Below are 21,086 nucleotides of genomic sequence, written 5' to 3'. Positions count from 1 at the left end.
GGCTCTGGTTTTAGACAGAGAGTGAAAGAGCTGGTGCTTAAGGTGCTTAAAAGCTTTTTAAGAAATTAGTAATAAATGAAATGTGTTTCTTTCTGAGACAACAGCATTGAGACTAACTGAACATTTAGCTTGTTGTTGTGTTGGCTCCAATGACTATGTAGCTTATTGAATGCCTTTTATTGAAACATAATGTATGTATATTAAATGGCCTATTTAATAAAATGTACAGAAGCAAGGACACACTTTTTAAATCTTTTATTTGTTCTCTGGATTGGTGTTTAAGCACGGAGTAGATAGATACGACTCTACATGTCATTATTCAGAGGGAATAAGAGACACCAAAATAGTTTTTACTTTCCATTTGACCAAAAATACAACAATGTAACTAATTTGTTAACTTGTAAAACATGAGATAACCTTTCAATTTGAAATAAAGAGTATGCAGACCGATGTGTTTTGCTATATCATGTTGTACTTAAACCTTTGTCAACAGTACGTTTTATTTGAGCTCTTGTTATGTTAGGCATACTCATTTGTTTTGTAAAATAAACCATTGAATAAAAGCTATAATAATGAAGCTGTGATGTTTTATTAATTTGTGGCAGCTATCGTATTTAGTCTTTACTTTTATGATATCATTACAGTAAAGAAAAAACGTTATGGGTGTGGGTTGACAAACAAAACTGCACCTACAGTTAATTCTTTACATTTTGAAACACAAACAACATGTTATTCAATCCCTTTTCTACAGGATTTAGCCCTAAAATGATCTTTGCATCTTCATGTGTACAGTTGTCTTCACAGTGGCACAGGTGAAGGTGTGCAGCTGCCTCTCCCACAGCTCTACAGCCTGCAGGAGTTGACAGAGAGTTCCTCTGCAGTATCATGGAGGGTCTTGCATTTAGCTTGCAGTTCAGGTCTGCTGGAGCACTCTGCAGGCGTCGGCCAGCGCTCCACCCAGGTGTCCTTCCCCAACATGTAGATGAACCTGATGGACGGGGAGGAAGGAGACGAGTTCACACAGTTTAGTTGTTGTACTCCTTGAGCTTGAAGTTAGAAGACATGCAAGAAATTGGGAAAATATCTGCTACAAATAGCTCAAGTAGGACGTATAACCATTGTTAGAAGACAGTCTGAAACACACCTCTGAAATATTTGACCCTAAAACCTAAAACTCTACCAGGGAAATGTATGTAATGTTTTGTAATGTCTGAGCAGGCTTGGGGAGTAACGGATTGATTTGAACAGGATACAAAATAAAGGTAACTGTATTTCCTTACAATTACATAAAAAGAGATGTAATCAGATTACTGTTACATTTCTAAAACTAGGAGGATAAAAAGATCATATAGTGTTTGTTGTTAAAGGATCAGATGTTATCTCTTCTCTGCTTTAGGGTTTTCACTTTCTTTGGTTCATTTGTTCTGTTTTGAATTCAGCAGGTGAACCTATATGTTCATAACATGTGTGAGCTTAACTGTGTTTAATAAACTAGTATGTGCTCATGTGTTTCAGTGTTGGTGTATAGGCTGCTGCCTGAATATGCTGAATGAAAGGCAGGTTTTCCGATCAATACAATTATACTGATCCTAAATATATTGTAGATGAACCTAATGGACGGGGAGGAAGGAGACGAGTTCACAGGTTTTATTTTGCATCTGCACCCTTCTTCAAAATAACTTTTATGTGTCTTACACTGCAGTTTCATGGTTCAAAGGAATTAACTATATAAAATGTTTCTCTGTCCCTCACTAATGTATCACTAATGGCACATTAAACTGTCCTTTTACCATTATATACTTTCGTTAAACTGTTTTCCAAACTGTTGTCACTTCTGTGTACATATTTATAATTTGGATTAAGGATATAGTAAAGGTTTACCTTAGAGTTAATTCATTCGCAATTACTGTGCCTACCAAAAATCATTGTTTTTATGTATTCCTACATCTTAATTTCAGGACTTCTTATCTAATTTTTTTTACTTGCATTATTTTCTTTTTTATACATTTTCATTGAGCATTGTTGAAAAAAGACCCACATCGAAAATTTGAATTGCCTCTCTGTAATTGTTTTAATAAATAACTTAAAACTTGGATTGTATGGGAAATAAAAACAAAGGGACTATTTAAAGAGTTTGTCTTTGGGGGGGAAGTTTTTCTCTACCCCTAATATGGGCAAACAAACATGGCTGACAGTAGATTTACCTGTAAATTAATTGAGTTAGATTTTCAGGATGGCATGACTTTTAATAAGTTGGCATACCGCTATAATGTTAAGTTCTATAGAAGAGCCTACAGGTTTCTGCAAGCATGCCACTTGTACTTCTTTGGTACCTTATACAGTTTGCATGATAGCACGAAAACATACATTAGCCAAATATGACGGCTTAAATATATAGTTTTTAAAACTCAACCATGTACAGTGAGAACCTCCAACCCTCTGTTGTACCATAAGTAAACTTCAACTCCTAGAATCAACCAAGAACTCAACATATTTTATGCATCGAGTCTATTTATCCTTTATAGTGAAGGGAATTAGGGCTCTTTGAAGGGAGCCGGATGTTATGGCTCCGTTCCTTTCCGAGAGCCGCTCAAAAGAGCCGTTTTATTTTAAGCGGGCAGAGTTAATAGGTTTATCTGCAAAATTATCACCAGGATAATGATTGATTGTATTGCTAGAAATCTACTTTTACTCACAGAAAAATGTACACCTTGCTACATCTCTCAGCCAGCCAAACTACTACTGAAGCAGCACGCGTTATGCCTTCATCTACGGGACATTTGCATTCAGGAAAGCAAGTTCCCGTAAAGGCGAGTGGATTTATGGCAGGCAGTGAACCAAGTACGACTCGGTTCCCTTCATTCACCAAAAGAGCCGTTCAAAGGAATCGGATCGTTCGCGAACTTAACATCACTAATCCTTTAGTTGCTGACCTGTTGGTGTCAGTGTCGATGTTCCACTGGTCCACTTTGGGCCCCATGACGAGGTACTGGGAGCCCTGCTGCAGGTTCAGGTCATCTCTGCAGCCTCCGTGAGACATGAAGACCCTCTTCTGACCCACCTCAACTCCAGACTCCACACCTGGAGGGAAGCAGGAAGAGGTTCAGTTTATGTACAGAGGCATTATAGAGAGGTGGAGTGATGACGTATTTGTGTAGGCCGACTCGGAAGCTAGCAATTTTTCCTTTGACAAAAAGCCAATGGGAATTCTCCTCTGAATGTTGGAATACTGCAGAAAATAACCTTTCAAAGTTAACAAACAATCGAAAAATGGAAAACGATACATTGGAAGAAACGTTTTGTTGGATTTAATAACTGGGGTATATGAAAATTCACAAGTAAATAGTGAGAATATAAATGAGAATTTGATCATACAGCTTGATTTATGTCAGAGATAGCAAACTGTTTTTTAAACAGTTTTACTGTTGCTGACACATCCCCCATTTATTTTAAAACATTCAGACTGTTCTCTGGTTATTTTCAAGAATTCAAAGTAACTAAGGGTGAGTGATTGATATACAAATGTGTTTTGTAGGTGAAGTATTCCATTAAAGTATTTTACTTGGTAGATATCTTGTACTGGGGCAATTATGTTCTTACAATACCTTAATTTGACATAAAAACCTGTTAACCATAAACCACAGACTCACCCAGTTTGATAACTTGTGTGATCTCCATCTCGTATTTGTCGTAGTAACTCTGAGTCACACTCAGCACCTTCACCTGGAAAACTGAAGCACAAGAAACACACAACAAAAACTCGAAATCTTGCCAAGTATATTTCTCTAATATCAAGTCAGAATATGTCTTTACACCTGATATAAGACATAATAACTTCAAAAGTAACACTGCAGTGAGATATCGGGTCTTGTTTTTGGACAATGCATCATCTTGTTAAGTCAAAAAGAAAATTGTATCTCAGATGAAACACATATTTCTTTACACATTTATTAGAAAATCACCAACTAACATCAGAAAACTGAAAACTTTTGAGCATTTGCGGCTCATATTGTAACACAACATTTCTTGATTCTGGTAAAATATAGTTCAAAATGAGTTCTCCCAGCTAATTACAAGATGATGTATCTAAATATCCCTTCTTATTTCAAGAAATCTTACCAAGCACATTTTCACTTTTTTGTACTTATTCCAAGTGAAAACGGCTTGTTTTCATTATTGTTTAACTTGTTTTTGGAGCAGCATTTTTTCTAGTGCAGGTGTAATTTATTGTTGGTTATGTTCATGATTTAGAGAGGATTAGTAATAATGTTTGGTGGGGTCAAAACTTTCATGTCTACAAAAAAATAGCGCATCCTAATAAGAAAGGTAAAAAGGGAATGTCTATTTATATATACATATCAAAACTATATAACTACTTATAATTTCGGCAACAAATACTACCAGCCAAAAAATAATTACTATAAATGCGTGGCTTGATAGTTTCAATCCTTTCATTTTATATTATTTTTGACCTATAGATGTGCTGGATTTAGCCTTCAATTACTCAAGAGCTATTGGCCAAATTTGTAAAACTATTTAAGATTACTATTGATTATTTTTCACTATATTTTGTAAAACATAATTCTACAATTAAAGGCACTGTTATCAATCAAGACATAATATTAATAATTCACACAACATATTATAGGTGAAGTAATAACTGTTTCATTTTGAGGTTTAATGCAGCATTCTATTTATAAATATATAAATATATATTGGCAAGGTTTTGACCACTCAATCTGGAATATTGTAAAAGCTTTGACTGGTGTTTGAAGGTAGAGACTTGAGACTTGTTGTGACCGATGTTAACCACAGTGTTGTGTGTGTGTGCGTGCGTGCGTGCGAGCGAGAGTGAGTGAGTGAGTGAGTGAGTGAGTGAGTGAGTGAGTGAGTGAGTGAGTGAGTGAGTGAGTGAGTGAGTGAGTGAGTGAGTGAGTGAGTGAGTGAGTGTGTGTGTGTGTGTGTGTGTGTATGTGTGTGTGTGTGTGTTAAAGCTGCAAACGTGTGACAGTGTACAGTATCTCACCGTGGTGTAGAGTCGTGCAGGCAAACGTCTCTCTTTCTTTGTTCAGGAAGCTTTCACTTTCGCTCTTCGGGATGCAGCAGTCACCTGGAGATTAGGAGCAAATTAAAACTTAAACACACCATGAACACACACAGGATCTGACGCTGTGTTGCAGACTCGTGCACACTTCACCCTGTGTGCAGCGGCAGACGTTGTCTCTGCAGATCTGAGTGAGCTCCTCTCGGTCCTCCCTGGGGGTGTAGGTGTGAGTGCAGCGGTGATCTGACAGAGAGCAGAGACACAGCCTGTCAGCATCAAACTGAGAGATGCAATATTCACTTTTAATAGATAATTTAAAATTAATAAACTGAGCATTGCATAAATAGTCAATATGTGGCCTTTTGTTTGGTCTAAAACTTGGGTTTCACCAATGTTTAAGATGTTAGGCAATGAACTATTTCTTGTATATTACGAATGTCACATGCATTGGATCTTGACCAGATGATGAAAGTAACTGCATTTATTCAAGTATTGTATTTGTACTTAACTTGAGTTTACGCTGGTTCACTAAGTTTCAGAGGCACATATTGTGTTTATAAAAATAAATAAATTATAAATTGCTCTTTTTGTCATTTCACAGTACAGGTACTATGTAACAAAATTGTTCCTCTGCATCCTAGTGTTAGGAGCAGTGTGCTGCCATTATGTCCGGCGCCCTTTACATTCCAAATGTGCAATACCTTCACAGATTCAGATGTAATAAACAAAACAACATTTCGAAAAAAAAAACTCTGAAAGAGAGGAAGATGTATTCTGAGATCTGCTGTATTTGGATGTAATCTGTGCTGGTCAGGATGTTACCTGGGTTGTAATACTCATAGACGGTGACTGAGGACGGCTGCAGGAGGCCCACTTTGAACCTCTGCTGCAGCCTGAAGATCAGAATCTCTGGCTCTTTGTGAGACACCTGACACAAGGAGAGAGGAGAAAGATCATTTAGTGCAACAGAGAAGATAAACAACCATTACAGACAGTTTAGCAAGCTTGAGTTCCATCGTATGGACCCCCCAAAGAGCTGATTTACTGACTTTTCGGTATAAGAGATCTGTCTACAGTTCTAATAATAATTTGCTTTGGGTTTTGATTATCCAGATAACTCAGTAAACCTACTTCTAAGAAAGGGCACACACAAATTGACATTTACAGATGGAAAAACTGACTTAAAGAGAGAAGTTTTTTTGTGCTGTGTAAAATATTGAATTTCCTCAAATTTAAAGTTCTGTATAAACGTCTTCCTCTGGGTTTAACTAAGCAAAATTATCCAGAAGATTCAGTTACTTGCTTCTTGGAATCACATACATATTGACATTATTGACGTTGTTTTTATGGGAGGACAGCTTTAAATGTGCAAAAACTCTCTTTCTTTGCAAACAAACCTTGAACAGGTGGAGGATCAGAGAGCCTCTGTCACTCAGGTTATCAACGATCTTGAAGTCATTGATGTAATGGTCCACAGAGTTTGACAACTGGACAAAAACACACACATATACACAGAGTTAGAGTGAGAAACCCAGGCCTCTCATATTATCACGTATTATCTTCTTAAAGGGATTGATTGAGATTTTGCTCTGAAACATTTTATGTACTGCACCATCAAGTGACATATTTCACCTTCAAATGTATCCTCTGTTATCTGTAAGTTAATACATGTAAATAACCCCAAGAATGACTGACCAGTAACACAAATGTAATAAATAACCATTCAAACTAACTATGTTTGTACGTATATGTGGTGTCTTGTGAAAATGGGAGATTACTATTTATGTCAGAAACATCACTTCATGTTTTCTTCAAGTTATAAGCAAAAAACTGCATTGAAAGTATAAAGCATCTCTTTTGGCTTTAACTTTCCTATTGCATTTTTCTATGAATGTTTCATATTTGGAAATACACTCAACACTTTAAACTGGATGATCTGAAGGCAGATTACCATCTCCAGGTCGGAGTTTTCTGGAGTGAAGCCGGTGGGCAGACTGATATCCAGAACCACCATCCGGACATCTCTAGGTCCTAAAGCCCTGTGGGGGAGAAACAAACCAATCAAAGGGTAATTAAGTATTTTGTTGAACTTGTTTAATTTGAGCAAAGGTGAGAAAAGGTTAAGACGTTACAAAAACTCACCTCACTTTGATGGTGATCTGGTAGGACTTCTCTACATCTGCTGGAGGTTTTTCTGGTACAGGATATAAACAAAACATTTAACGGTCTGAGGTTGGGTTGCCTAGTAGTGGATTTATGTGTACATGACAATATACTGCATTTGGGTATGTTGTTTTATTGTATTGAAAATATATTGAGTTACCGCTGGACTGTTCTATGTTGACTTTGAGCTCAAAGTCTTTGCAGGGTATTTTCTCATCCACCTCATGCAGCTGGTTGTAATAAGTCACAACCTGGAGAAACACAAGGAAAACAAATGTTACAAATAATACAAAATGGTAAAAAAAAAAAAAAAGGAGAATTTGAAAATAAATCCTTCTGGATTTCTGTATTGTGTTTTGTATGGATTTCATTATTTAAAGTGGACCTATCATGCTATATTTAAATGATATATTGAAGGGCCATACCTATATAAGGTATATGTATACGTTTCTGTTTTCAAAATACCAAACAGATCATGCATTTTAGCCATGCCTCATTTCGCTCTATGTGCTGTTTGCTGTCTACGGGTCTGATTCTGCTGACCACGCCCCCCTGCAGGAGAGGGGAGACGTGCTCTGATCAAGTCAAGAGAGGGAGAAAAAAAGATCTCTGTCCTCCGTGTTTTATTATATTATTATAGGCCTATAGAGTCATTATTTGACCGGCATTTTTCAAATTTTGTCCAGAAGATTTAAACTTTAACGGACATCTTGACCGGCGAAAGAAACTGAAACTGAAACTCTGCCGCACGGTCCCCTCGTTCCTTGGAAGAGGCGGAGAGGTGGGTGTTTGTCATCTGCTGGTGGACTAACCGGAGAGAATTACAGTGCTTGCCTCGACGGGGAGGGATTGCATTGAATTAAAGCAGCGGGAGCAAACGCTTGCCTCAGGGAGGGAGAAAAAAAGCCACAGCGGAGAATAAACAGAAGGGTAACCATGGTAACTATGGGCGGGAAGTCTTCTTCGCTGATTTTGTGGCAGACTACAGCGCCACTTACAGGCCTGGCATATGTACTACAGCGTCTCCAGCGCTTTCGAGCGGCAATGGCCGGCCGTGGCCCAACCCCACATTCCCCTGATAGGTGGAGAGTTGGCCCAATAGCCGTAGCGCCACCATCCTGACGTCAGGACAGTGTTCAAATCTGGATCAGTTTTCATCAGATCCGTTGCAGCCCCTTTTTTAGAGATTTGGGTATGGAGGAAAATAGAGAGGGTTGTGTTTTCTGACACTTGGTGAGTTCCCTGGAACACCGGGGACACATATTCATGTATAAAAGACGTACAAAAGTGCATTTTGCATGATAGGTCCCCTTTAATGAAACTATCAAAATTATACCAATCCATACAGTTTTGGCCATGTGATTGTACCAATGATTGCATTCATTGTGTTGCTCTTTTGATATTTTTATTTTATTGTAATTCCTTTTTATCACCACTGTAAAGTGTCTTTGAGCACCTGAAAAGGCACTTAGAAATTAAATGTATTATTATTATTATTGATTATACATATGGGATTTTATGTTTAAAATTAAATCATAAAATGTGATCATACCTCCAGTATTCCCTGTCCACTCCCTCGAGCCTCCACTTCCAAATCCAGACCAGCAGGCAGCTACGGAAAAGACCAGAGAAGAAGAAATGTGAAGTTCATGAAAAATACATCTCTTGTTTTTGACACTGGTGCACCCAAATCATAAAAGGTCCTCAAAGATCACAGTTTGATGTGATTAACATGAACTGTGAGCCGTGCTAAACATCGACAGAGAAACACCCTGATACACTCAGTGTCTCTACTGATGAACCTTCCTGGTTTAACATGTCGTTTCATGTCTCTCACCCTGGAGGAGCGAGCAGCGTAGGAATTCTCGGGGTTGAAATGGTAACGGATTTCCTTGCGTCCTCTTAACCTGACGTCCACGTCCAGACTGAGATCAGCAGGAGGAGGTTTGTGGATCAGGTACTCTGACAGAGCCTGAAGCACCACCATGGTGGACTGGGAGAGGATAGAGAAGAGAGATTCAAGAATTTCATTGGACAAATGTTCCACATTTGGAGTAACGACATCTTCTAACATTGATAATGAGAATTTTCTTATGTTATTTTGTAATCATTAGTATTGGATATTTCAGTGAGTGAGAAACCCGAAGCCAATAAGTGTTAGTCACTTCATTTGATTTTTTTATTCTTTTACGTTTAGAAGATATTTACTTTAAGATACCTCATACAAAAATGGCCATCATATTATTCACCAAGCAGAGTGAAGTCTAAAATCAAAACAGTCAATCTTATCTTGTTTGTTGGGTCACAGTGGTGGAAGGTAACTCAGGATATTTACTCAAGCACTGAACTTAAGGACAATTTCTAGGTATATTTGCTTGACTTCATACTTCTACTCCACTAAATCTTGGAGGGAGATTCATTTCGAAACTTTGTTAATACTATTGGTTTGCAAATAGGTAAGATAAACTTCATTGAACACTTGATGAAACTCACCAACTACCCAGCAGTAAATGTTGTAAAAAATAACCCCAACGATTATAACCATGAAGATTATGATCCTCTGTTTTTGTGATTTGTGTCTGTTTTAAAAAGCGTTGAACATCTGTAGGAATTTGGCAGCTCTATTTTATGTTGCGTATTTAGCATTATCGAGAGAGGTGTTTCCCTTATTTCTCAATGGATATTAAAGTTATTGAAGTGACTGTTATTTTGTATATATTGATCGTTGTGCTTTTATTTATGTCTTAAATGTGTGCATATGTATAAATGTGTCTGTTGATTGTGTATATAGGTAGGCCTATATATATTTTTTTATATATCTTTGTTATTGTATTCGGGATTGTGGGAAACGGTATTTTGATCTCTCTGTCTGTACACACATACTGAAAGATTCACAATGAAGTTGACTTTGATATGAATGAGCAAGGCAAAATAAAGTGGATGCAGTTATCAAAGACCTGACCAGGTGAATTAAGCGGAACAAGAAATTGGATTTGCAGATCACACCAAACTCTACCGGCTGTTACCTGAGTGGAGCCGAAGCCCCCCCCTCTCCTCCGCTGGCTGTTCAGCCATTTAAACGGCGCTGCAGCTTCCTCCATGCGTCCCAACTTGACCAGAGCCAGCAGGGCGTAGCCGGTCCCCTCCAAGGTGAACAACGTGTTCTTACTGTCGGGCCAGTGGCTGCCACCTGCAGGAGACAGGACACAGTGAAGAGTTCAGATCAGAAGCACTTTAAGTTAGCTTTAAAGGTCCCCTATTATACTGTTGTTCATCAATATATTATAGGTCTCAGATATATACAAAACATATCTCTGAAGTGTTTGGCTCCAAACACCAAACAGATCATTGCAGCATCCCATAATCCCCTCTGTTTCAGCCCTGTTTCCAATGTGCTGATTCTCTGTCTGTTACTTTAGATGAAAATAAGGAGCCCCTCCCCACGCCCCTCTGAGAGATATTTCGTTGAAAAGAACACAATAGGCGTGTTCACACCGGAGTACTTTTCCCCGTACTTTTCCCGTTTAGTTCCGTTAGTACCCCTTATGTCGCGTTCACACCAAAAAGAGTACTTAGTGCCGGGAACTTTTACCCCCATTTTTAGAGCCTGCTGAGAGGTGGTACTCTCCTGGGGGAAGAAAAGTGCCCCAGTTTTGATTGGTTGGGCGAATTGCAAACCATGCCCCGTAAAACTCTGAAATGTTTTGTAGAGCCGCCATTTTATTATCCTCGCATTAGCATTATTAGCATTAGCATTCGCCCAGCGCACAAACGCAGAGAGACTAACTTATGGCAACACAAAAGAAAACATGGGAGCGGTGGAGATGAGGAGGTGTCGGCGTTCTGGCGATTTACTCGGAAGGCTTCAGTAGAAGCTGCTGGGAGTCCCAGCAGCTTCTACTGAAGCCAGTCCCCAACTCCGGGGGACTTCCGGCCAGGGACTTCGGGTGGCAGTATCTATACATCTATGGGCAGTATACGCCGTGAAGTTGTTTGCGGCCTGCCAGTAAACCCAAAGCAGAAGAAGACGAAGTGACGTCAGCGGCTCATTTGCGTAATCTTCCCTCAGGGAACTTATTCTGGTGTGAACGCGATCGGCTCTTAGTTCCATGGGGGTACTAAGTGCTGGGAACTAAGTGCTGGGAACTAAGTACGGCAAAGTACTTGGTGTGAACGCAGCTAATGGTGCTCTAGGAGGAGGTTCAGGTGATAAGGTGGTGGTGGGGGGGGGGGGGGGGGGGGGTTCCCATGCTGGTGATTGGCTAATGGTTACACGAGGCAACAAATTGTGTTTAAGGAGAGATCACCCTTGAAGAAGATACCAATGAAATTGGTTGATTGAAGCAGTAACTTCATTTTGTTGTAAACTACAATGGGCAGAATATGAGATAAAAGGCCCAATTGGCAATGTAAACCTACAGTATGTGCAAAGCCTTTTTTTCCCCGTAGTTCTATGTCTGTCTATTTGTTATACATTTCTCTGTGTGGTTTTATGTATTTTGTGAGTGTTTTGTGTCTTTTTGTAGTTGTTTTATGTGTCTTTGTGGTTATTTTTAGTATTGTTCTGGTCTGTATGTTTCTGAATGTGTAAAATGTTGTTATTGCCGTAAAGTGGTCGGCTCCAGGGTAAGGGTTAGTCCTGTTCTAGTGATATTTCCATAAGTGTCACAAATGAAGGGGTTTGGAGCCAAACTACGAAAACACAACAGAGATACTATTAGCTTTAATTAGCTGAAGCTGATCAAACAAAAAGAAAGTATCAAAAGTAAACGAAAACTGTTTGCATTCAGGCATATACACAAACAGGACTAAATACACATAAAGACACAGCTGGAGAGGGTAGGCAAAAAGAGAAGGGCATCAGGTGATTAGACACAGGTGGATAGGATCCGTGCAGGTCAGACAATCACAAATAGCGGGAACACACAAAGACACACGAAGAGAGAACCTTTGAAAATTAAAACAGGACACACAAAGATGCATCATGACAATAGATAACATTATCCGTACTGTACAAATGTAACATGTGTGAGTGTATGAGCTACCTGGAGCTGCAGCACTCAGTAAAGATTGTGTCGGGTTGTAGTTTTGATCTTTCCCCAGCAGAGCCAGTGCGTAGGAGGCGATGGCCACAGTGTAGGGCCTCCTGCCCGTCGTCACCAGCGCTCTCTTCAGGTATTCAGCTGTCTTTCTGATAACTACCTGCAGCAGACAGACATGGTGGTACATATTTGTAAGAGCTCCACAGGAGACAGACACCAGGGAACCAACTCTGCAGTAATGTTTTGGTGTGAATTACCTTTACGCTTGGACTAACGCAGCTGATCCCGGCATGCTTAGCCTCGGCGAGTGCTATCAGGACGAAGGCGGTCAGGGTCGTCTCGGGATCATCTCCACGAAGACCGCCCTGGAGACAGGGTAATAGAATACAATAAATAGAGAACCTAGATACAATGGGTTTTGATTTTTAATCTATTTGGTAGGAGGTGTGTCTTGTTCTGATAATCATTAACTTTAATGAATTGAAAGGTTACAAGACAAAAGGACAACGAGGAGGGAGATAAGAAAGAAAAACCTGTGGATAGAGATTACATCAATTATCAAAAGGGTGACGGAGTCCCAATTCCAAACCGACCCCTACACACTCCAACTTCATCTGTAATCACACACACAGCTGAATGAGGCTTATATCTAAGGTGTAGGGCAAAGCAAGCTTTGGGACAAACTCCCCTCCATCCGGCAGGAAAATAACTGTTGTAAAAGTTCTTAAGCAGTTAAAACACTTTTTAATATAACTGCAAAAATCTTTAGTCCCAAACGATGTGGAAGTAGGGGATATGGTGTAATGGTCGGTTTGGAATTATACCATGGTGTATTTTTAAGTGTGTCTTACTGTCATGGTGGTGCTGTAAACTGGGTTGTCCTCTACGAAGTTCCCCCTAGACATCTTGTGTTTGTTGTTGACCAGGTAGAGCAAGGGTTCGCACACTTGCTGCTCGTTGATACCAACGATGGAGTGAGCCATGGAGAAAACTTTCACCACGTACGCTGTGATCCTGAAAGTCAGGTGGATATTGCTTAGCCTTCATTTGGTCACTTTTAAACCCACGTTTTTAATCTTACCAACAGTATTTAATGGATGAAGCTACAAGAACATTTCATATTTTATAGATCTCTAAATATCTTATGCAGGTTAGTCCACAGAGAAGTGCACATTTTCTTTGAAATCAGCTCATGTGTTAAGAGTTTGAAGTATATATGTAAAATGTAAAATCTTGAGAGTACCATGTACTTGCGCCTTCCCTCCTGTAGGGGGGATAAGAGCCGTCACTCTTTCTGTAGGCCAGCTGGTTCTCATAGCCTGGAAACAACATGGAAGAAATTAAAGATGGGACGGTAAGGATAGAAGTGATCAAAACGAAGCATGTTCTAAAATCATCAATCATCCATCCATCCATCCATCCATCCATCCGTCCATCCATCCATTCGTCCATCCATCCATCCATCCATCCATCCATCCATCCATCCATCCATCCATTCGTCCATCTATCCATCCATTCATTCATCCATCCACAACATGATCTATCTATATCCATGGCATTTGAATTGCCATCAATCATCAATTTGACTTTTCTTTACATGTTCTGGATTCATCCATCTCTCATTCCTCCACGTGTTTCCTTCCCTCTCTCTCACCTCTCCTGATATAGCGGAGAGCCTCAGCTTTGCGCTGCATGCCGACACTCTCCCAGCTGTCGGTGGTATCCAGGTAGAGGGTGGCGATGAGTGGCAGAGTGATGCTGGCCAAGTTCTGCTCCACACAGCCGCCGGGCATCCTGATCAGGGAGGCCAGAGAGTCCTCGCTGATGGAGTTATCAATGCTGTCTGCCAACACATTACCTGGAGGGGAGAAGAGGAGTCAGGAATGGGAGAATTATAGGTTCATTTCTTGAGCTTAATCCCCTCTCTCACATTGACTTACCTCTGACATTGATGAACATCTCTGGTACAGAGTTTGGCACAACTGAGTCCAGGTTGACCCTGGCCACACTAACCGTCTGAGTTCCTGTAGTGGACAGAAACAGAGAGAAACATTTAACACCCCATGATTTAAAACCAGAACCTAAAGAGGTCCACTCCTTACATCATGAAGACACCAATATGTGGTTAATTATATCATTTCAGGTTAGGTCTTTTAGTTTTATTTCTGAAAGAACACGTCCACTAGTTTATGTCATGGTTTTGGATTTATGTTGCCATTTTCCACCTTTTATTTTGAAATGTTTTCCTCCTTGTGTCTTGTCTGGTCCTACTTTCTGTGTTTGCCTTCCTGTCTTTAGCTTCCCTCCTGCTCCTGATTGTCTGATTGTGTTCACCTGTTGCCCTTTTGTTTCTGCCTCCCCTGCCCAGCTGTGTCTTGTCCTGTGATTACCCTTCTGTGTATTTAGTCTTGTCTTGCCCTTTGCTCCATGTACGGTCGTCGTCTTTTTGTCCTGGTTACCTGTCTGCCCATGCTAGTAAGGTTGTTCATGTCTGTCTTGTTCCCCGGTCTTGTTAATGTTTAGTTGTTTCTTGTTTTTCTTTGCATCAGCTTTTGTTTAATAAAGCTCACCTTTAGTTATACTTTGAACCCTTCTCCTTATTACTGCATTTGGGTCCTGCCTTACCCCAAATCCTGACAGTTTAAACTTGACGCCAAAAAATGAAAAATAGGAAAAATGCTGTTTAAAACAATAAGTAAATGGATGAAGGGAAAAGGTTATAATTTGTCACTCGGCCAACAACAAAACACTAGAGGATGAATCAACTCATTTTGAGTAGAGAAAGCATGGTGGAAACATGAAGTCTCATTCAACATGCGGTTGAAAATATATGATGCATCGCTGCAATCTCCTTACCTCCCTCAGCCGATGGGTTCAACACCGCACTCCAAACTTCAGTCTTCTGGACTCCATCCATCTGTTTCGGAAAAGGAAACAGTTTTAGAAAAAACTTCCTTGGTGTTAACACCGTGATTAAACTGCCATCCCATCTTCATCATCAAGATCTCCTCACCACCACATTTAGAAGCTTCTGGATGCGGTCTCCTCCCATTGCGTCTCTGGCTACCACCATCACCTCCAGAGGGAGTTTCCCCACCACCAGCGGTACGATGGTGTAAGGCAACGCAACAGAAGCACCAGCTGCCAGCGTCACTTCCTGTGTGTGTCTGTCTTTAAAGGCAATGCTGCACATGCCCTCTGTCTTCATCAGAACCACCCTCACCTAAACAGAACCATTCATAAGATTTATTCAATCAAGACTTAGGTTCAAGGTTCAAGGCTTTATTGTCATGTGTACATAGCTACAGGGTAGTCATGTGTACATAGCTACAGGGTAGATATGTTAATGAAAATCTTAGGTCACAGGCTCCTCCAACAGTGCAACACAATAACACAGATACAAATAGATCAAATAGTGCAAATAGTGAAAGTAATACAAATAAAATAGAGCAAGGAGAGTCTATATACAATATATTTAACTTTTTTTATTGAATTAAGTTTGAGTGGACACCAAGCGTTTTTTGAAGCAAGGGTTTTATTGGTGATCCCCTGACCTTTCCTTTTTAGACACCATAAGAGTGACTTTCGTGGTTCTATGGTAAGTGAAATGTTTGGGTAACTTTTGGGTAAATGACAAGTAAATACCTGCAATACTGATTCCTATCAGCCTCAGTTTCAAATACCAAATTAGGGGCAATTATTAGCCGCTACATTTTTTGAACTACAATGCTAGAATTAGCATTTAGCATTTAGCATTTAGCATTTAGCCTAAACCCTCACATAAGATATATTTTTCAGTTTTAGAGATTTTAGTTTTTATTTATCAGGCTACTCATGTTGCATATTTGCATCCATTAGGTTTTGTGGTGATTTTCTTACATGCAGTTCGTCGTAGCCGTAGTTATGGACCACAGCCTTGATCTCGACCTGCTCGTTCCTCGCCACTGAATACGGCAGCTTCAGATCAACGAAGAAACGTTTCCATGCTTTGACGTTGTAAGGCTCGGCTACACAGAAACCTGCGGACATTCAGAAAAACATCAGGGATTCTGAAAATCAAAGAATATCTTTGTAGCATTTTCCTTCATTTGAGTTTAATATTCACATTTGTATTACTATTAAGAATTAGATTTGCTAGGATTAACACATAAAGTAATTCAAAAATTAAAGTTTTCAGCTTTTTCTGATAAAGTGAAACAAATGAATGTCACAGGTTGGTTAATAGATTCTTCAGAATATATATAGATAGAGATATGGATGAAGATAGAATGGCAGGTGTTGTTAAATGTCGCAAAAAAAGTAAGAGCCACATTGTGACTACCATCTCAGCCCCCTGCCTCTCATACCTGTGTGAGGTGAGGCGCTTACGGCCAGAACCCCCCATTCTGTGATGCTGTCAGGTAAAGGGTGGTCCATGTTCACAGACGCCAACCTGTTGATCAAATTTTTGTGTTCAAAACCACAGATATAAGATTTTTTACCCTTCATCATACATCAGTTTCATGAGGTTTAGCTGATGTTTTTCACAGTGCAAAGAAGGACATTGCACACATACAGAATCTGCATTTGGTACACTGCAAAAATGTAAAATCTTGCCAAGTATATTTGTCGAATTTCTAGTCAGAATATGTGGTTACACTTGATATAAGACTTAATAACTTAAGTCTTGTTTTTAGACTCGGCATCTTAAGCATCTTTTTAAGTCAAAGTCTCTTAGAAACATCTTATTTTATAGGAAAATCTCCAACTAACATCAGAAAACAGAAAAGGTCTAAGCATTTCTGGGGGTTTTTGTTACAAATTCCCTAATTCTGGTCAAATATAGTTCAAAATTAGTGTTCCCAGCTAAATACAAGATCTCATTTATCTAATTATCCCATCTTTACTTCAAGAAATCTTACCAAGCCATGTTGTACTTGTTCTATTGGCAGATTTGTTCACTTATTAAAAGCGAAAATACCTTTTTTTAAATGATATATTTACTTGTTTTTGGAGCAGCATTTTTTCCAGTGTACCAACATGAATGTCTGTTTAACACAGGAAACAGAGTCAGTGTTGTTTACTCTGAGCTGTTTATCCCGCTGTTATCACTGAACAAACAGCACATGAGACTGTTAAAAAATTGAACTGTTAAAACAACATCAAACATTCATCTGCTACTCAGTAGTATGTATCTAATACCTAATATATATAAATCATTCCAATAACTTGTATATAGACTCTATTGCACTATTCCACATCATAACTTTATTTCATTTTTATAACTATTATTATTTTTGTATTGCTCATGCTCTTATTGCTATTATGTTATTATGTTGCATTGTTGGAGAAGCCTGTGACATAAGATTTTCAACTGCATAATTACTCTGTAGCTATGTCAGATTGATAATAAAGACCCTTGAACCTTGACATGATGCAATGCAGGGAGTTCACTGTGCTGTGTGTTTCTCTCATGTGATGAAACAGAGGCTTTACATTGTACCTGATCCATCTTTTGTATCACATTTCAATGGCTGTTTTTTTTAAGGAACCTGTTGCTGGTCCATTCCAGCATTTTAAAATGTATATCCACACTTAACACAATACAACTGTGCCACTTGTTTCATCCTTTGTTCTTCTTAGTAAGATCTATTTTTTAAATGGAGCATTCAAGAAACAGGTCTGTGAGGTTTATACTATATTACTTGCATTTATCTATGGGGACTTCATTAAAAGGTTGATATAAACTTTAAAGTGAGAGGGAAAGAGTATAATCTGCACATACTCGGACGGGCATCCTATGGAAATTAAAATGCAATATAAACAATGTGACTACATTTGTCCTATTCATTCAAGCCATATTTAAGAGAAACATGTGCAATTTTCTAGCACATTTTCAAACAACCTGATGTTTAATGGACAGCTTTTCAATTATAAATCTAAATCAAAATATAATATAAAGAATGAAGCACCATTTTTAATTGTTTAAGCCACAATTCAAGTGAAAATGAAATCAGACAGCATTTTAATTGAATGAAAGGTTAAATGCTGTTTTATTTTAGAAACTAGCATTATAATTGTAACAACGTCCCTTATGGGTCATTTATAGGTCTTTGTTGCAATGGTGGTCATCTTTTGCTATGTATTTTTAATTCCATTTGATGATAGTTTGTTCACTATTTTAGGTTATTTCCACACTGCTCCCGAACAGCTTTCAACCTGTAACAACCTTATTGCAGTACAATAATTAATAAATTGCACTTATATAAACCCAAACTAAAGAGTGATGGTTTTCTACTAGATAACTAAAGGTAAACTATTGAATGCATGTAAGTCGCTTTGGATAAAAGTGTCCAATAACAAGTATATATACAGTATACCATGTATTATTGTATTATAATTATTAAATTAGAGAGCTTTTTCTGCCTCTAATATCTCACTCACCCGTCTCTGTCTGCCTGGGTTGGCAGGTCAACATCCGTCCACAGCCAAGACTCGTAGAACTTGGATCGTAGACTAACTTGAGTCTCATCCAGATACTCCCACTCTTCCTCCTCGTCCGCCTCCACCTCTTCTTCTTTTTCGATAACGTTTTTTCTTGCCGTTACGAATGGAAAGGATCGAGAACCAAATGCATGACCTATGTGAACACATTTATATATGATTAGACGTCTCTAAAAATATGAATCTCAACGTTGTTAATAAGTCCACAACCCAAGCACTACAACAATTCCCTGCGCAGAAAAAGGTTAGGAATTGTCTTTGAAATAAAAGATCAGTTAGAACCTTCCTCATGAAACACACAAAGTGATTTAAGCCAAAGATTATTACAAAGTCAAATGAAGAGGAGGCGTGCTGTGAACTATTTTAAAGTAGAGTTAGATTACCCTCAGTCAGTGTTCTTACCTTTCAAAATAACGGACAGCCATCATTTACAAATGAAGATCATAAGGAATACTCAAACTAACTCTTGAGACCATAAACTCATGATTGCTAAGTTCATTTTCTTATAGACTTCTATACAATCTGACTCTGTTGGCAATTAGAGAAAATATAGGTTTTAGGCACTTCCACATTGGATTTACTTTTCAAATCAACTAGCCTGATGCCCATGATGAATTGATTTATCCCTGACTTTTCATTCAGCAACAGCATCAGCTACTTTCTTAATCCGTCTAATACTTTAGTTTGTGACCAAAAACTTACAAAACTAAAAAGATTCCCATCAGCCTCAGCTGTACTTTGTGTTTAGTGATAATTAGCATGCTAACACAATAAAGCAACCCTAAAAACATTATACCGCTTCATTTCAAAGAAAGATGTTTAATTGTCTCAACATATCTCGCTAACTGCAGAATGGGAAAAGGTTGAGGTAGAGTTCTTACTACGTGTAAATGGACTTATTTCTTCTGCATAGACATCCATCTCCCTCCTTTGAAAAGTGAGCATGGGTTGAGGGGTGGTGGTGGTGGGCGGAGGTGTTGTAAAAGGTGGTGGGATGGTGGGAATCTCTGTGTTAAACTCCTGGTTCCTGTAGGTGGCGCAGCAGTAGCGGAAAGCCTTCATGCACTCCCAGCCCTCGGTGATGTAGAGGGAGCGCCGTGTGCAGGAGTACGGCATGGGGATCTCCCTGAGGCCGTCCTTACAGCAGCGGCGCTGCAGCTTCTCTTTGTAATGACTCTCTGCGGGGGGGCAGAACACAGTCATCAGTGCCGGAGGTGGGAAATAGTGGAGTACAAATATTTCGTTACTGGACATAAGTAAATGTTTCTGGTATCAGTAGTTTACTCCACTACTTCTTACTTTTACTACTTACATTTTGAACACAAATGCCTGTACTTTCTACTTCTTACATTTTGAACACAAATACCTGTACTTTCTACTTCTTACATTTTCCAAACAGGCTGGTTACTTTAGTTTGAATGTGTGTTTGGTGGCGTGATCATTATTATTTAGAGTCATTGCGTGCCTATTGATTTGAACACGATCCGTGTATCCATCATTTCCTGGTCTTCTCTAAAGAAGAGGGACCAATGAAAACGTTGTCATGTTGCCGTTGTTCAGCATGGAAACATTCATTAGCTAACAATGACATTATTGTTCTATTAATATAAAGGGAGGTCAGGAACTCTTTAAAACAGCTGCTAGTTATGGGTACTTTTTACTTAAGTACATTTCAAAGCCCTCTTTACGTTGACTTGAGTAAAGAAGTTTAGTCAGTGCTTCTACTTTTACCAGAGTATTTTTAAACACAAGTATCTGTACTTCTACTTGAGTAAAGGATGTGTTACCTTTGCCATCTCTGATCAGTACAAGCAATAAAATAGTTTTCATTTAAATAATTGCTTAAAAGAAAATGTGTGATTGGTTTGTGACCCAATTATAGTTTTGCTCATCAGTTGTTGGCTAGTTTTGTTTTTACACTGTGTTAATGTAGGATTTGCTTTTCAACACATTATTTATATTATTTGATCGATCCGCCCCCTCTCCAGCACGTCTTGTTTGAATGACAGGAGTAAACACTGATAGCTGCGGTGAAACTCGACAACAAAATGAACATATTGACCATGATTTAATTGTAATACACGTTTCAAAGTGATGCCGAAGTAACTACATACTGATACCGGTTAGTAAAAACCATGAATTAATGCTTTGACAAGTCTGCAGACAAGACGGCAGGCGAAAAGCTTTTAAAATGCGTGTTTTCTGAATGGAATCGGATCCATCAGGCTAAACTAACCTGTAGCTGCTCCGTCCACAATCACAACAACGTCATACAGACATAAATAAAGCAGCGACTGTATTCGCCATGACATAGACAGTCTGTGGTTTGTACTTGTCCAGTTTCTGAACAGATA

The 21,086-nt window shown here is 39.0% G+C and overlaps 1 protein-coding gene across 1 annotated transcript in view; it reads right to left on the bottom strand.

Annotated features, from left to right (window-relative positions):
* Positions 1-240: 240 nt before the first annotated feature.
* LOC117482033 (cobra venom factor-like) overlaps positions 241-21,086 on the bottom strand; it is a 47,557-nt gene continuing 26,711 nt past the window's right edge. Inside the window, exons 19-43 of the mRNA XM_034129994.1 lie at positions 19,614-19,910; positions 18,673-18,868; positions 16,596-16,681; positions 16,129-16,268; positions 15,263-15,472; positions 15,106-15,166; positions 14,190-14,273; positions 13,904-14,107; positions 13,493-13,568; positions 13,101-13,263; positions 12,507-12,614; positions 12,253-12,409; positions 10,234-10,397; positions 9,045-9,200; positions 8,760-8,819; positions 7,368-7,458; positions 7,187-7,238; positions 6,996-7,083; positions 6,442-6,531; positions 5,867-5,972; positions 5,198-5,287; positions 5,027-5,110; positions 3,651-3,731; positions 2,934-3,081; positions 241-988 (exon numbers count right to left, since the gene is read on the bottom strand). Of these exons, the coding sequence (XP_033985885.1) occupies positions 844-988; positions 2,934-3,081; positions 3,651-3,731; positions 5,027-5,110; positions 5,198-5,287; positions 5,867-5,972; positions 6,442-6,531; positions 6,996-7,083; positions 7,187-7,238; positions 7,368-7,458; positions 8,760-8,819; positions 9,045-9,200; positions 10,234-10,397; positions 12,253-12,409; positions 12,507-12,614; positions 13,101-13,263; positions 13,493-13,568; positions 13,904-14,107; positions 14,190-14,273; positions 15,106-15,166; positions 15,263-15,472; positions 16,129-16,268; positions 16,596-16,681; positions 18,673-18,868; positions 19,614-19,910 (3,137 nt within the window). The 3' untranslated portion in view covers positions 241-843. The remainder of the gene's footprint in view (positions 989-2,933; positions 3,082-3,650; positions 3,732-5,026; positions 5,111-5,197; positions 5,288-5,866; positions 5,973-6,441; positions 6,532-6,995; positions 7,084-7,186; positions 7,239-7,367; positions 7,459-8,759; positions 8,820-9,044; positions 9,201-10,233; positions 10,398-12,252; positions 12,410-12,506; positions 12,615-13,100; positions 13,264-13,492; positions 13,569-13,903; positions 14,108-14,189; positions 14,274-15,105; positions 15,167-15,262; positions 15,473-16,128; positions 16,269-16,595; positions 16,682-18,672; positions 18,869-19,613; positions 19,911-21,086) is intronic.

This window comes from Trematomus bernacchii, unplaced genomic scaffold (genome assembly GCF_902827165.1).
Source record: "Trematomus bernacchii unplaced genomic scaffold, fTreBer1.1, whole genome shotgun sequence".
Classification (NCBI taxonomy): Eukaryota; Metazoa; Chordata; class Actinopteri; order Perciformes; family Nototheniidae; genus Trematomus; species Trematomus bernacchii.
This window is presented reverse-complemented; position numbering and strand designations above follow the sequence as displayed.